The sequence below is a fragment of the Thunnus albacares genome, chromosome 12 (genome assembly GCF_914725855.1).
Source record: "Thunnus albacares chromosome 12, fThuAlb1.1, whole genome shotgun sequence".
Classification (NCBI taxonomy): domain Eukaryota; kingdom Metazoa; phylum Chordata; class Actinopteri; order Scombriformes; family Scombridae; genus Thunnus; species Thunnus albacares.
This window is the reverse complement of record NC_058117.1, coordinates 34,110,066-34,128,033: the sequence shown is the minus strand read 5'-3', so window position 1 is coordinate 34,128,033 and position 17,968 is coordinate 34,110,066. Positions and strand designations below refer to the sequence as shown.

Here is a 17,968-nt window from a genome sequence, read left to right as displayed (position 1 = left end):
ACAACAATCATAGTGACAGTTTTTAAAAACTATCCTGACTCCTATCTATCTCATCCACCCAAACCGCCACCTCCGAATATGGAAATTTGTCACCTTATATTAAGGTACTCTGAACTGTATCACTTCTCCAGGTCATAATTGGCTGCTAGATGATGTCTGTCACTCAAACATAACTATAGGTAATTTTGGCCGGCTGAATTTTCGACCTATACTGTCGTTTTTCTTTTGAGGATGGGCTGGAATTACCACAAAGGGTTGAATTTCTCATAGACTTTGGAATTGTTCCCTTTTGGGAGAGATCCCAATAAACTGCACATAAAACTATAAAACTTAACTCAAAACTGTAACAAACTTACTAACAGATCCTTCTAATTCAGTCTAATTCAGAAATGATCAAATGATCAAAGTAGGTAAAGCCTGTAATGAGTCATTGGAAAAGCCATCCAATTCACTGTTATTCTCTGTGCTGGAGGGTGGCATCACCTCCGAAACTTTGGGTTTCAAACACTGAAGAGGCTGACTGGTGGATAAACAAAATATAATGTAAAAGAAATGTATTTATCCATAATAATGATAATTATACATTTATTTAACAAGGTGATGTCTTTGTTTCTCTGCTCATCCAGTGTTTACTGTGTCTTCGTTATGCTCATAGGTAAAATTGTAAATAGAAAGTAAAACTTGCAGTCTTGGTCACTAAGAGTTAACTCAGATCTGAAAGGTTGAAACTTCTACTTCTACTGAACAGCAATCAATAAAAATATCAGAACTATCTGACTAAACCATGTGATAAATACCAAATGCTGCAAACACATTTTTAGATTGACTAGAAAATTTACCTGTGAAAATCCATTAAATTCTTTGTTCACCTAAATTAAATTGCAAAGACACAAGTTAGTATTAGAAGCCTTACGGTAAGATGAGTCTGAAATGTATTGTAAAGATGGATTTGATGTGAAAATGGTTTATGGAATGAACAAGCAAGCAAGAGGAGAGGCTGAGGAGCTCAGGTTGGGATCCAGGTGGGGTTGCTCAATCTGTGGGAAGGTAAAAGATAGATTTCTAGTCTACTCTATGCTAATATACCACACTGAGAAGGGGAGGAAGTCAAGTACCTCTTCCTTTTCTGTATCTAGCTCTTGGTACAACTTTCCAAATCTCCGGTTTGCAGCCTCATCTTCGGACATGTCTGAATTTTCTGGTTCTTTGTGAATTCTGGGAATGCTTACATCTTTAATTCCTTGTGCTGCTGTGCCAGAGAAGGACGCAGAGTTTTCTTGAGTGACAGAAGAGTAGAAGCCAATATTGTTACTGACTTCCTGCCAAGATGTGGTGTTGGTGGCAGGACCTTCAGTATCTGAAGGCGCTGCTGGGAGACTGTTGGCAAATGGATCTGTATCCCACCCAGTTCTTCCATCACTGGCGGCCACAACATCACCTTCTCCTGAGGTCTCAGCAAATGGATCACATTTAAAGCCACCCATCCTGTCTCCAAACTGTGTTTCAGCAAAGGGATCAGAATCAAACACACCTCCTCCCTGTGTTTCAGCAAAGGGGTCAGAATCAAACGCACCTCCTCCCTGTGTTTCAGCAAAGGGGTCAGAATCAAACGCACCTCCTCCCTGTGTTTCAGCAAAGGGGTCAGAATCAAACGCACCTCCTCCCTGTGTTTCAGCAAAGGGGTCAGAATCAAACGCACCTCCTCCCTGTGTTTCAGCAAAGGGGTCAGAATCAAACGCACCTCCTCCCTGTGTTTCAGCTGAAGGATCAGAATCAAACGCACCTCCTCCCTGTGTTTCAGCTGAAGGATCAGAATCAAACGCACCTCCTCCCTGTGTTTCAGCAAAAGGATCAGAATCAAACGCACCTCCTCCCTGTGTTTCAGCAAAAGGATCAGAATCAAACGCACCTCCTCCCTGTGTTTCAGCAAAAGGATCAGAATCAAACGCACCTCCTCCCTGTGTTTCAGCAAAAGGATCAGAATCAAACACACCTCCCTGTGTTTCAGAAGGACTTGTGAGGTCAGGTTGTTTTTCTGGCGGCTTGTCTTCAGCTAAACAATTAATATTTTTATCTGCTGACACTGTTTGAGGCTGATCTGTGGCCTCACCATCAATTCTACTTTTTGCAACATCCCCCCGCTGGGGAGGATCTTCATATGAAAGTTCATCATCTGCACTTGCCCAGTCCCCGCCCTGACCTCCATCACCCCATTCCTCAGCAGTCTCATACTCAGACCCAGACCCATCAGGAGACCTGGACCACTTCTCCCCTCTGTCCTCAGTGCTGTCCTGAATCTGTTCACCGTACTCGTTCGTGAAAATAAGTCCTGGGGTTGACTTCCTGCGGTCCTCCTTCCCTGCTACATCTCCCCCTGAATCTACCTGCTCTGTCTCAGCTTCATCACCTCCGACTGCAGAGGGATGGAGGTTGGGGTAAGTTAGAGGATTGTGGTCCCGGCTGCTAACCTCATCTTCAGGTGCTATGGCTGCCTCACTGTCCTGCGGATGAGGAAGTGTAGGTGCGTCTCCACCTGGCTGACAGGAGTCTCCCTGGGGCCAGCCCTGAGCCCCACTCTGTGCCCTGCCCTCCGCCCCCTCTGGCCCTGCAGCAGTGGCCCCAGGAGCAGTAGGGGCCCCAAGATCGGTGGGGGCCTCAGCTCCTGAAGCAGCATCTCCATTTGCTGTCGCTGAACCAAAGTCAGCGGACCAGTCGGCGACAAAGCTGGTGTCTGCAGCCTGTTTGGGAGATTCAGGGAATTAAAGTTTGACAATCCCCGACTCGAAACCCACAATAATGAATCCGACTGGAAGGCCAGTGCATGGAGGTGAATAAATACTAAGTGTGTTTTTGTGTAGTTGATAGAAATGGTTTAAGAAAGCAGAGACTGGTTGCACAAAGACAGACTTTGACTTGCTCTTAGATCTAATTAACAGATTGAAGGTACATGTCTGAGTTTTCTGTTGAGTTGTTGCCTGCTTTCAGGAAGACTCGTTCACTGTGAATTCTGGATAAATTAAGACACTTCTAAAAATGAAAAACATGACCAACAGAGCTACAATACAAAAAAAGTGCATTCAGGTAGGAGTGTAATTTAGTCATTCAAATTTATTTTGAAATCAACAGTAAAACAGAAAACAAAGTCCCAACACAGGACTCATCTGGTGACCAGTGTTATCTTTGTGCAGCCAGTTCAGCTGTATAAATGAAGTGAATACAATGATATATAGCAGAATGAACTTTAACACAGCACTCACTCTCCATCAGTGAAACAAATAGTGAAACAAATAGTGAAGATGTTGTGTTACAGTGTTGACTTACAGGCTGCACTGGTTGGGCGTTTGCCTTGAAAAACAAAGAGAAAGACATTTAAGATGTTTCATATGTGCAGAACTGTTCATTTTTAAACTACACATTATTATTAATTCTCTAATCCCCCCATAAAGTGGGTTTTACCCTCCATTATAATTTGGGTGTAAATTTGGAGGATGAACTAAATGTTCATGCTTGTGGCATAATAGTATAAAATTATAATAGTTTTTTTTAGATTAAGAAAGAAGACTTTACTCACCGACCACATATCCCAAGGCACAGCTGTCTGCAGGTGAGAGCATGTTAATATGGTTAACAAGGTCAAGAAAACGAGTTTATACAGATTACTATTAACAGTCCGACAGCTCCTGATGGGATTAACAGGGACAGACTTCTGGTATATATATATATATATATATATATATATATATATATATATATATATATATATATATACATATGATATATGATATATATATATACTTTATACATACATATATAACAGACACACTCACATACACACACTCTGTAGTCCTCTGTAGTACTTTGTACTGCCCCTGGACTCGTGATGTGTCACCTTTACTGACTGATGTTTTCTTTAATGACTCCCGTATATCCTGGTTTTGTTTATTTGAATCAGCTCTTCATTATTCGTCATTCAGTTCTGATTAAAAATTGATCAGATTCATAAGTTTTCTTGTATTGATCCACTTTTGTGTCATCTGACAGTTCCTTCCAGTAAAATGTAGTTTTCACACCATTCTACATCTATTTTAATAAGAAATGTGAATGTTATTGGTCAATTAAAGAATCGAACCTGTGGTATTGGTGAGACACTTTCGTCAGGCTGAAAAGCATCAAAGTCCATGTCGAGAAGAGATTCTCCTGGTCTTTCATTGGGCTGTGGACAACAAAAAAACAAAAGTAGGTAACAGATAAACAGGTGTACAAGTACAAGTACAGGCTTTTGTTGCACAGTACAAGTTGTTGGAAAGAAAATGAGCATGAGTCTGTCATATCTCTACATTGCTGTTAGGAGTTGTTAATGTACACAGACCTGCGATGGTGAAGGCGCTGGTAAGAATTCTCCTCCAAACAGGTCGATGATCTGCTCCTCGGCCACCTCCTTGGTGGGGGTTACCTTTGGTGGTGGAGGCACCGGGGGTCCCTTTTTAAGCTGCCAAAACACAACCATGAGCAGATTTAATCAAGCAGAATTTCTTTACTTTTGTGATCAATTTACTGTTTGTGCTCTCAATCAAAGAGCATGGCAGGGGCATGTGGACAATGATACAACATTCCATGTCATTTTAAAGGAGAAAACACTCCTCCCAGTATATCATTATTATTAACACACATATTGCTGCAAAATATCAATGTTTACATGTAAACTTTAAGAAACCTTCTCCATAACAAGAGAGCCCATGTAGGGTGGTGAGCCCCATGCTGAGAAATTCAGTATTGTAATATGTTCCTTCCATTCATTCAGTTACTACAAGTCTACAGAATCAGCTAATGTACTTTTATGGAAACATGCTGGTTACTCTCAACGGCTTTATTTCCAATACGTTTCCTTTATCTATTTCTATGAATGTACAATTGAAATGTTTCTATAAATGTACCATTTTATTTATTTCTGTAAATTAAACATTTATCTATTTCTATAAAGGTACTATTTATTTGACAGCTAAGAAAAATCAATCAACTAATCAAGACTCTTGACTCAAGAAATTCTTAGTGGACTAATGTTGATACATTTTTTCAACTAATCAATCTGGAGACTTCCTCCCATATTTTTAAAGATGTTTTACTGCAGATGACAGCAGTCTTTAAATCTAATGCTTATTAAATAAAAAAATGGCTGTGGAATATAATCAAATTCTTACTCAACAGTTTCATTGCTGAGATCAGCAGATGTGATGACATCACTACGACATGAGCAGATTGTGAACACACACACACTTTAAACATATAAACTATTGGTTTAAAGGAGAAAAACAAGAGAAGAATTTTACTAAAGCTGTCATGAATGTCCAATACATTTTCTACTTTGACCCCTCACACTTCCTGTAGTTATAAAGACTTTTAACAGATGCTCAAGTGTGTTCATTTCAGTTTGTTTGCAACTCATCTGTTGTCACTGTGATGTCACTGCATTCCCACGTGTCAGCGATGAAGTTGGTAACATGTTTTAAATAATCAATGGGAATTATTGACCAATTATTAAGTATGATTAAATCTCTTTAATTTTACTTAAAAAAGATAAAGATACATTAGTGCATATTTTCCAGGAAGTATGAATTGTGCACTTCAGTAAAACATCACTAATCCACTAAAAATGTCTTAGCCAACCAAGACTAAATAAAGCTCATACAGATGACTCTGCTACAGCGCTACAGAGGTTCACCACCACTAACTAAATGTGACATGGTTACTTACCATGGCACCACACCAGACATGAGCAGGATGGAGACATATGACATGTCAGTATGACAACAGGCTGAAGATGCTTCCAGGAAGCATCAGTGTTTAGTTTGATGATCTGAAGTCTACAACACACACGACTACAACATGATGGAGGATGATATATTCTACAACACTGGTTCCCAATACTTTATGTGTAAGTAACAGGTAACTTTATGTCAACTGGACCCGGCTGCATTAGGACTCCATCAGGACTCTGTCTCATTCAGCACATTTGTCCACTAAAACGTTTCAGAAGCAGAGCAGAAACATCTATACTGTAGTCTAGAGTTGTTTTACTGACGGTTTTCGTATTGTAAAGGAATATGGACAACACATCTGCAGCTTATTAAAACAGTAATTGATGTTTTAAGTACTGTAAAACTGTTTTAGCTGTATCATCATTGTGCTTGCCAAGCGAGGGTTGTGGGCTGTATGGAAGTAAACTTAAGAAGACAAGCTTTTCTTGTGATCACACATTTAAAATATTAATATATCTCTTAACTTGTATTTGTTTCTTTAGACAATATTGTGATCATAAAATAATGATAATAATTGACATTACAGTGAAACAGGCTGTAGCAGCTTTGGTCAGATGAAGTAAAAGTTCAGAAAAGGAACACTTAATGCTTAATCTTAATGTTTCCTCTATTTTATTACATGTTCATCTCTTCCTTTTCAACTGGCTGAGGCCGTTCATTCTTTCAGTTAAACCCGTCAGATTTCACCACAAATTCTGTGAGCAAATCATCTCGTTACTGTCAAACTTTAAAACCGCTGCTGTCAGCTGTCATTTCAGTGTCGACACTCCTCCACCATTTTCGCCTCAGTGTTCATCAAATCCACTGAGCTCATCAGAGTCCTGCTCCTCATCTCATTCATCCAGATCTTCGGCCCGAGCTCGCAGCTCTTCACCACCACTACTGTCAGCTCTTTGCATCATCCCGCTTTAAAATGGGGACATCACAGTTGTATCTAAACACCAAAGAACTCACATACTTCGTCAGCTTTCCTTATTATGTACAATATGTCACATACATTTAATTTTTCTTTAAACCTCTCTTTCAATTCAGTCTCTTAAATATACATTTTAAGTCAACTGTCAATAAATATCAGCATTTACATACATTCATAGTGAATTTCTGGCTTCAGAGATGTGAACTGAACAAGAGTGTAAAGAAAGTGGAGATGAGAAAAGAGCAGCAGTGAGACGCTTTGGGCTCCGAGCTCATGGACATGAACATACCAGCTGTGACCACAGCAGACTGCCTCCAACAGCCATGATGCAGCCGAATCCAGTGGACTTTAAACATAATGCTGACTGTCCCTCTTCTGGTTGTTTGGATACAGTACAGTCATGTAAAACACTGTTGAACTAAAACGCTCTGTGAGTCTGACGACTGCTAACTAAAAATGTTTACAATTCAAACATAGAAAGTAAAAAAGATTTCTCGCTCCAGTCCACCTGGATGATTGTGACAAACATTCACAGATGTATCAAGAAACTTTGTTTTTGAGATGTTTCAGAGGTGCACAGTTCCACATGTGCACCGTTTCTGCTGAAGTGTTATGAAGGCTGAATTTTGAACTACTGTCGTTTAGTTATTTTAAAACTCTCTACAGCATCCAGATAGAGTTAGTCCAACTCATCATAAATAGTTAGCTAATGTTAGCATAATTGTCAACAAGTGGAACTGACTAGGAACCAATGCTCTAGAAAGAAACTGTATGTCTTCACATATAGATGCATATTTGTCCAAATACATTTGACAAACACGTAAATGCTATTGAAGCTATCACCGACAATGAGAGATCGAAGACACAAGGCAATATTCTACTTCAACATATCTATTGTTATATATTCACTCAACACATACAGTAACACAGACAAATGACAAAAAAACTGCAGTTACATATTCACTCACCAATGAACAGACAAAAGTGTGCAGCAAAGAAAAACAGCCACAGAAAGTTAATGTGAAGGTTCCTGTTGATGAATAGTTGGACTGAACCAACAAGCGATCAGTTCTGATGACAGTAACACAGAAAAAAATAACTCTCTGCTATATTACCTTTTTTTTTTAAAACAAGACAACTTAAAATAACTTTGTCCAAGACTGTGGTCAAAATGAAAAAAAAGGTTTTTTGATTGGGAGAGCTCATCCGATGCTGCCACAGTTACAGTGATAAAAATAATGCATTTGAATATTTCAATTATTTATTGATTTGCTTAAATTACCAATAGCAAGGCTATATTTAAGACATATGTTTAAACTATTACTGTGTGTTTCTGAACAGTGACGTCACAAAAATCCATCTTGTACTCCACCTGTAAAGGCTCAGAAGTTAAATGTTTCACTAAAGAGTTATATGAACACACAAAGTGTTTATGATAATTAAATACATATAATGAATTTTCTGTCCAAGGAGGACTGGTTTCAGTCCTGGTTTAACTCTGAAGAGGACTGGTTTTAGTCCTGGTTTAACTCTGAGGAAGACTGGACTGAGACGTTTCATAAATACACACTTTGGATCAAGTAGGATTAGATATAGCTGTTGTGGGGATCTGGATCCAGTCAGAATAAGATCTACCTGTATTGGGGATCTGGACCCGGTCAAGATTAGATCTACTTGTATTGGGGATCTGGATCCAGTCAGGATTAGATCTACCTGTATTGGGGATTTGGGCCGTGGAGGTCCAGGTGAGACGGGGCGGAGCATGTGATTGGAGCTGGCATCTGGGCTCTCAGGTGGACTCTCATCTTCTGGTGGTGAAGGCGTTCTGGCGAGCCGCAGTGGTCCTGAATCACTGAGGGAGTAGATACAAACCACATGAACACAGGAAGTCAGAATGTGATTGGCTGGACGCAATATACGTCTAACAGAGAAACACATCTAACAAAGAAACACATCTAACACAGAAACACATCTAACACAGAAACATGTCTAACAGAAACAGGTCTAACAGAAACACGTCTAACAGAAACAGGTCTAAAAGAGAAACACGTCTAACAGAAACACGTCTAACAGAAACAGGTCTAACAGAGAAACACGCCCAACAGAAACACATCTAACAGAAACACGTCTAACAGAAACAGGTCTAAAAGAGAAACACGCCCAACAGAAACACATCTAACAGAAACACGTCTAACAGAAACAGGTCTAAAAGAGAAACACGCCCAACAGAAACACATCTAACAGAAACACGTCTAACAGAAACACGTCTAACAGAAACACGCCTAACAGAAACACGTCTAACAGAAACACGTCTAACAGAAACACGCCCAACAGAAACACGCCTAACAGAAACACGTCTAACAGAAACACGTCTAACAGAAACATGTCTAACAGAGAAACACGCCCAACAGAAACACGCCTAACAGAAACACGCCTAACAGAAACACGTCTAACAGAGAAACACGCCCAACAGAAACACGCCTAACAGAAACACGTCTAACAGAAACACGTCTAACAGAGAAACACGTCTAACAGAGAACACGTCTAACAGAAACAGGTCTAAAAGAGAAACACGCCCAACAGAAACACATCTAACAGAAACACGTCTAACAGAAACAGGTCTAAAAGAGAAACACGCCCAACAGAAACACATCTAACAGAAACACGTCTAACAGAAACACGTCTAACAGAAACACGCCTAACAGAAACACGTCTAACAGAAACACGTCTAACAGAAACACGCCCAACAGAAACACGCCCAACAGAAACACGTCTAACAGAAACACGTCTAACAGAAACATGTCTAACAGAGAAACACGCCCAACAGAAACATGCCTAACAGAAACACGTCTAACAGAAACACGTCTAACAGAGAAACACGCCCAACAGAAACACGCCTAACAGAAACACGTCTAACAGAAACACGTCTAACAGAGAAACACGTCTAACAGAGAACACGTCTAACAGAAACAGGTCTAACAGAAACATGCCTAACAGAAACACGTCTAACAGAAACACGCCTAACAGAAACACGCCTAACAGAAACACGTCTAACAGAAACAGGTCTAACAGAAACAGGTCTAACAGAAACACGCCTAACAGAAACACGTCTAACAGAAACACATCTAACAGAAACACGCCTAACAGAAACACGTCTAACAGAAACACGTCTAACAGAAACACGTCTAACAGAAACACGCCCAACAGAAACACGCCTAACAGAAACACGCCTAACAGAAACACGTCTAACAGAGAAACACGTCTAACAGAAACACGTCTAACAGAAACACGCCTAACAGAAACACGTCTAACAGAAACACGTCTAACAGAAACACGTCTAACAGAGAAACACGTCTAACAGAGAACACGTCTAACAGAAACAGGTCTAACAGAAACACGTCTAACAGAAACAGGTCTAACAGAAACACACCTAACAGAAACACGTCTAACAGAAACACGCCTAACAGAAACACATTTAACAGAAACAGGTCTAACAGAAACACGTCTAACAGAAACAGGTCTAACAGAAACATGCCTAACAGAGAAAAACGTCTAACAGAAACACGTCTAACAGAAACACGTCTAACAGAAACACGTCCAACAGAAACACGTCTAACAGAAACACGTCTAACAGAAACACATTTAACAGAAACAGGTCTAACAGAAACACGTCCAACAGAAACACGTCCAACAGAAACACGTCTAACAGAAACACGTCTAACAGAAACACATCTAACAGAAACACATTTAACAGAAACAGGTCTAACAGAGAATCACGTCTAACAGAAACACGTCTAACAGAAACACGTCTAACAGAGAAACACGTCTAACAGAAACACACCTAACAGAAACACGCCAAACAGAAACACGCCTAACAGAAACACGTCTAACAGAAACACGTCTAACAGAAACACGTCTAACAGAGAAACACGTCTAACAGAAACACACCTAACAGAAACACGCCAAACAGAAACACGCCTAACAGAAACACGTCTAACAGAAACACGTCTAACAGAAACACATCTAACAGAAACACGTCTAACAGAAACACGTCTAACAGAGAAACACGTCTAACAGAAACACGTCTAACAGAGAAACACGTCTAACAGAAACACGTCTAACAGAAACACGTCTAACAGAAACACATCTAACAGAAACACATTTAACAGAAACAGGTCTAACAGAAATACGTCCAACAGAAACACGTCTAACAGAAACAAGTCTAACAGAGAATCACGTCTAACAGAAACACGTCTAACAGAAACACGTCTAACAGAGAAACACGTCTAACAGAAACACACCTAACAGAAACACGCCAAACAGAAACACGTCTAACAGAAACACGCCCAACAGAAACACGCCCAACAGAAACACGCCTAACAGAAACACGTCTAACAGAAACACGTCTAACAGAAACACGCCTAACAGAAACACGCCTAACAGAAACACGCCTAACAGAAACACGTCTAACAGAGAAACACGTCTAACAGAGAATACGTCTAACAGAAACAGGTCTAACAGAAACACGTCTAACAGAAACAGGTCTAACAGAAACACGCCTAACAGAAACACGTCTAACAGAAACACGCCTAACAGAAACACGCCTAACAGAAACACGTCTAACAGAAACACGCCTAACAGAAACACGCCTAACAGAAACACGTCTAACAGAGAAAAACGTCTAACAGAAACACGCCTAACAGAAACACGCCTAACAGAAACACGTCTAACAGAGAAAAACGTCTAACAGAAACACGTCTAACAGAGAAAAACGTCTAACAGAAACACGTCTAACAGAAACACGTCTAACAGAAACAGGTCTAACAGAAACACGTCCAACAGAAACACGTCTAACAGAAACACGTCCAACAGAAACACGTCTAACAGAGAAACACGTCTAACAGAAACAGGTCTAACAGAAACACGTCTAACAGAAACACGTCTAACAGAAACAGGTCTAACAGAAACACGTCCAACAGAAACACGTCTAACAGAAACACGCCCAACAGAAACACGTCTAACAGAGAAACACGTCTAACAGAAACAGGTCTAACAGAAACACGTCTAACAGAAACACGTCTAACAGAAACAGGTCTAACAGAAACACGTCCAACAGAAACACGTCTAACAGAAACACGCCTAACAGAAACACGCCCAACAGAAACACGTCTAACAGAGAAACACGTCTAACAGAAACAGGTCTAACAGAGAAACAGGTCTAACAGAAACACGTCCAACAGAAACACGTCTAACAGAGAAACAGGTCTAACAGAAACAGGTCTAACAGATGGTGGTAACTTATATATCATATTTCTAAGTGCACAATAAAGTAGGAATGCAGGCTTTGTAACAAAGAAATAGATGTAAATTAATGAATGTTTCATACACACATCACATCATCTCTGATTATCTAAATCCTGATTATTCTGTAGGCATTCAGGACATAAAACAAGGGGTTAACCCTAAAATTACACAAAGATCCCAAATAGACTGAAAAATAAAGATTGTGACAATTTTCACAGAGAAAACCAACTTCTAACATCAGAACATCTTTAAAAAATGATCGCTCACAAAACACACAATGGGATTTTAATGTATGAGAAACTTCCGTATATCACAGCAATGACAAAAAAAACTGTCTTTAGTATCAAGAAAACTACAGATTGTATTTTCATTATAAAAGTTAATCTCAGCAACCTGGTACCTAAACTTATGTTCCAGTAATATGATTACATATTCATTTAGATATAGCGGTGCTGTATAGTGGAATTTCAGTATGTATTTTCTATGATTCATTATCTTTGTTTACTACTAAAAACATCTTAAACAAACTTGATATATATATATATATATATGTTTATATAGTTTCCTACCTGTATATCTGTGTGGGTGTTGTGCATTTAACACTTCATAACTGGAATATTTTGAAAATCTGACCCTATGAAAAGTGAATAGATTCGTATAGTGAAAGCTTGCACTGACCTCGGTGCTCCTTGGATGGTGAACATTTTGTCAGAATGCTGCTCAGCAAGTTGAGTCATCACTTCATACAGCTGCCTACACACCTGAAGAAAATGTTAAATTAATTTAGATTACAAGGATAAACAGTAAATTCAACAACAATCACACGGTTTCTCAATTTTATTGACCTATACATGAAACAACTTTAAACTTCCACAGATGTGACGTCCAGATAACATGTGAGGTCACATTGGTCACATGACCTTCACACTGAGCAAACAGCTGATGTCTGAGACTGTTCAGACTGAATTTTGTCTGGATTATTTAACATTCAACTCACAGCAGCACCGAAGGGAAAGCACAATGCTATCCTCTGTTAATAATTACATGACAAAGTGTCTAAAAACAACAGTTTCAGTGGAATCAAACACTGACCCCTCCCCCACCTCACCAGAGAAATCTCACGGTGAAACTTTGCCTCCAGATTTGTCACACTCTTGTAAGTGCTGATGTAGAATCCGACCCGGCTGCACAGCAGAAAGACAGAAAGTGTTAGAGCTGCTGATTTGATCGTTAGATTGAACTTTTCTTTAGTAAACTTCTTTTCCTCAGTGTGTCTCTGAACTGAACAGTCCAGTCTGAAGTGATAAGTGCCAAAACTGACAGGATCTACAGTGATGAGAGTTACAGTTCTGCAAACACATGAGGACTCTGCAGCTTCAGTATAGAGGTGGTTTATCACAGAAATTTGACTTTCAGTGAAATGTTGGGACTTTAAATGTCTCATTAATTCATGGTGTCAGCCAGGCTGATTAGTCAGAGAGGACTGCTTGATTCATTCAGCATCAAACACAAAGAGCAGAGCCTGATATATGATGCAGGCATTCACCACATACTGCAGCCCAGTTTCCATAGAAACATGTAATCAAACTGTACACACTGTAGTGGTTATGCATCACTCTTCCTGTTCAGCAATAACAGATCTTGGCATATCAGACAGGTGTGTATATAATTCGGCTCACCTGTCCCAGAGAGTGGGCAGTTCATCCTGCAGACCAACATTCAGCTCATCAAACACTCTCTGGGCCTTCTTCAACTCATCCTCTGCCTGCAAACACAGATCAAAGTAAAATAATACACCTGTACAGGTGACATGAATAGGTGAAAACCTGCCTCCTAAAACAGGTAAAAATTTTACACATATCATCAAATCTTTGCACAGTTTCTGTGAATAAGGACTCCACAGCACTGGATCATTGATCAGCACAGAGCAGATTAAAGGCCTTTACACACTGGGGGCTTTTTTTTGTGCGATTAATTAGCATGTCGATATGTTTTTTCAAACTGTTGTTTTTGTCATGAGCACTTTCACACAGAGCGCAAATATTATGACAGATTTTTTTTTCAGAATGAGGTTGAATTTTCTGAGTTTTCACACAGTGAATAAAAGTATCAACCAATCATGAAGCATAATCTGCACAGACAGCTGTTTGCCGCGAAGGCCCATGTGGGGTGTTGAATATCCCGCTGTATGTGTTTCTCACTTATTTATCATATCTACATTGATTGATCAGCTCCCGGTCTGTCTGTGAGCTGCCTGTAGGTTCACTCCCTACAGTGGGCAGAAAAATAAAGCCAATGAATCAATACATTGATGTATCATGTATCATATGCATTAGGGATGTGCAGAGAGTCCAGTATTTGTATTTGTATCTATATTTGTTGAGACAGCAAAATTATTTGTATTTGTATTCAAATAAAAGTGGAAAGAGACTTAAAAATCCTGTTTTTGTTTTTATTACGATTTTAATTTTAGAAAATTAAAGTGTTACAATGAGTGTTCATGAATAAACTACCTGACAAAGGAGGTCTCCCACATCATAGATGACTGCACTGACTACTGAGCTAACAGACCTCTACCTAGTTATACACCTATAACACAGAGACAGCACAGTGTGTGACGTGTAGGGAAGAACTTCAAAGGCCATTATTTCTTTGCACTTTTCATTTATGGGCTATTTTTTACAACCTAATTTTGTGGAAAGGAGAAGGGGAACAACAGGTTATGGAGAGTCCCTTGGGAGCACTTTGTGTGTGTTAGTAACTCAGCTTTATCTCTGGGGAACACCCCCAACTCTGGGAGTGATGTCAGAATAAGGAAATGTGCGTCATGTAGCAGGTGGATGTGACTCCCCTTGTTGAGACCTGCTGATAGACGTCACAGCAGAGCAGAGGAGAGACACTGAGATAGCGATGTAACCGACCTGCAAACTGGTATTTGACATGTTTAAAATATTTATATATGTATGAAACAAATGTTCGTAAAAAAAACCTAACCCTAACCCACTATTTGTGCTTTGCCGAATAACGTATTTGGGCACACCCCTAATATGCATCATCATCATGTATTTATAAATACAAACACTGTGGATTTCTTCCCGTGGAGCCGACATGCAAACTGTTTTGGTTCAATAAGCTGTCAGTCAGCCTGGTGAAGCAGTTTGTCTTCTCGGCTCATCAGGAGCTGCAGCTGACAGACGGCTGCTTCTGTGGACAGAGATGCTGAATGCAGGTCGGAGATCATCATCCAGTGATGATGATCTTGTCCTCCTCCCCCTCACTCAACAAAAGAAGAGGACAGCATTATATCAATTCAGTCCACACCGACTCCGACCTGCGTTCAGTGCCTCTGTATTAAAGAATGTGTGATGATATAATAACAAATAACAATAATGTGTTTTATTTAATTATGGTCTCAGGTTGTATTAAAAATACTAACACACACACAAACTGTTATTAATTCTGCACAAGTCTAACTACATCATTCTTTAGTTTTTTTCTCATATGTTCCAAACATTCATAATAAACATTGTGACTGATTGATCAGTCATCATATCATCCTAATCAATCATCTTGAAAAGTGGGTTGTTTTTTCAACCGTTTTTTTAAACTGGTTCAAAACAAACATCAAAGGGAGAAAGTTTTACGTCAGTCTTGGAGATGGTGTGTCTGAGGAACATGACAACTGCTTTGGGGTTCCACAAGGGAGCTGCCTTGGTCCGTTATTGTTCTCACTATACATGCTGCCACGTGGTGACATCATCAGAGAGCACAATCTATGTTTCCATAGTTACACAGATGACAAACAACTGTGCATCTCCACTGAACCAAATGATGCTGCAGCTATAAACTCCATTACTACCTGTCTTCTGGCAATAAATAAATGGATGAGCAATAATTTCTTAAAGTTAAATGAGGATAAAACTGAGATTTTTCTAGTTGACCCCAAAAACAAACAGATAAATGCTGTTTAATAATCTGAGGAAATTAACTCCCTGGATTAAATCTGAGGTTATAAATCTTGGTGTTATTATAAGTTTCAGGTCCCACATTAACAAGGTGATGAAAATATCATTTTTCCACCTTAGAAACACAGCAAAAGTTCGACCATTTATAAATCAAAAAGATGCTGAAAAACTGACTCATGCCTTCATTTCAAGCTGATTTCATTACTGTGATGCACTTTTTACTGGCCTCCTGAAAAAAACCACCCACTCTCACTCCCGACTCGTCACATATGGAAGCTTGGTCAGGACCCCGTGGCGTCACTTTTTAACGCACTGGGTACCCCTTTAGCATCATTTTTCAACGTGGAGGGTAGTCTGATAGACTTCTGTTGAACTCCCACAACATCTGAAATAGATGCCATGAGACCGATGACGTCAAGTGACAAATTTCAGCCTGGTCACCAGAATAAAACTTTCTGCAAACCACAGATACGTTGAATATCTACATTTAAACACCTGTAATATGGAGTATATCAACATTTCAACAATATGTATCATATCAACATTTCTGAAGTGATGTACTTCACATGACATATATATAAGCTGACTTTCTTATTAGGAGGTAGAGGGGTCGTTAGAGCACGGTTCGAGACCACCTCGCCATTTTAATTCTATTTTTTATTTTAACCCAAACCATGATCATTTCCTAACACTAACCAAGTGGTTTTTGTGCCTAAACCTAACCAGACCTTAACCACAGCATTGTCACGCCATAAAATATAATTATTTTTTAACAGTGACTGCCGTGATACTGCACATTGAAAAATGACGCCAAAGGGGAGCCCAATGTGTTAAAAAGTGGAGTCACGGGATCCTGACCAAGCTTCTGTGATGAGTTGGAAGTGAGAATGTGTTACATACAAAGCCCTTAATGGGCTAGGTCCAAGCTACATTGTAAACTGCCTTGTTAACTATTTGCCTTCAAGAGCACCGTGATCATCTGCTGCTGGTTTACTGGAGATTCCAGCAACAGCTGAAAGAAAATCGGGGATGTAGCTTTTGTCAATTACGCCCCAAAACTATGGAAACACTACCGATAGATATCAGGGAAGCAGCTCGCTAGATATTTTTAAAAGGAAAATAAAAATGTATCTCTTCATTTTTAACTAGCTTTCCGCTCAGTCTGCTTTGCATTTATGCACTACTGCACTTTATTTTATACATTCTGTGTATTCTATGTTTTAACTTGTTTTTATTATATTTTACACATTCTATGTATTTTTAGTTTCACTCTATCTATTTTATCTTATTTTTATTATCAAGTGGATTTTATTCTATTTTCACTTTATTTTATCTTATTTCTATTATTATTATCAAGTGGATTTCATTTTCCATCTTATGTTACGTGGGTGCTGAGGTCAGTGGTTGGTAGGTTTGAGAAAAGACTGTGGTGTGTTTTTGGTGTTTTTCTGGGGCAGCTTGGGGTTGCACCTGACACAGATCAGACCCACAGCGAGGTTAAACCCATGGGAAGATGTTCTGGGGTAAATGAAAGAAGCATATGTTGGTTAATCAAGACTGGTGGTGAGTCTGTGTCCGTTGGGAAAAGAGAGGTTCTGCTACACTTATGGCTTCAGAGACCTCGGCGCCGATTTATAGATTGTGTACACATGGTGAAATACTTCCTGAGTTTTCGCTTATTAAGTCTCAAATTACCACCACTGAAGTACGCATGCTGTGTATTTTCCCTTTATTTAATCTTATTTTTAGTAATGTTCCTAATGTTCACCCTCATCAAGTGGGTTTTATGTCCACAAACACTCAGCACTTAGTCATCTTCCCCCTTCCCTTCCCCTTTTTATTCAATATATTTGTGTGGTGTTGTTCCCTCCTTTTCCTTTATTATTTTGGTATATTTTGTCATGAAATAAAGGGACAGCTTGACACATACACTGTACTGCACTGAAAAGCCCACTGAGATAGTCTAT

At 39.4% G+C, this 17,968-nt stretch overlaps 1 protein-coding gene across 8 annotated transcripts in view; it reads right to left on the bottom strand.

Moving 5' to 3' along the window:
• amph (amphiphysin) overlaps positions 1 to 17,968 on the bottom strand; it is a 34,257-nt gene that overhangs the window by 6,133 nt on the left and 10,156 nt on the right. For 2 of the 8 annotated variants that reach the window (XM_044369129.1, XM_044369132.1), the window contains exons 7-16: positions 13,716 to 13,801; positions 13,145 to 13,220; positions 12,715 to 12,797; positions 8,446 to 8,584; positions 4,370 to 4,489; positions 4,130 to 4,213; positions 3,572 to 3,598; positions 3,322 to 3,345; positions 1,116 to 2,738; positions 840 to 869 (exon numbers count right to left, since the gene is read on the bottom strand). In XM_044369129.1, coding sequence (XP_044225064.1) covers positions 840 to 869; positions 1,116 to 2,738; positions 3,322 to 3,345; positions 3,572 to 3,598; positions 4,130 to 4,213; positions 4,370 to 4,489; positions 8,446 to 8,584; positions 12,715 to 12,797; positions 13,145 to 13,220; positions 13,716 to 13,801 — 2,292 coding nt within the window. The remainder of the gene's footprint in view (positions 1 to 839; positions 870 to 1,115; positions 2,739 to 3,321; positions 3,346 to 3,571; positions 3,599 to 4,129; positions 4,214 to 4,369; positions 4,490 to 8,445; positions 8,585 to 12,714; positions 12,798 to 13,144; positions 13,221 to 13,715; positions 13,802 to 17,968) is intronic. The other 6 variants (XM_044369134.1, XM_044369130.1, XM_044369133.1 and 3 more) reach the window with 6 other exon arrangements.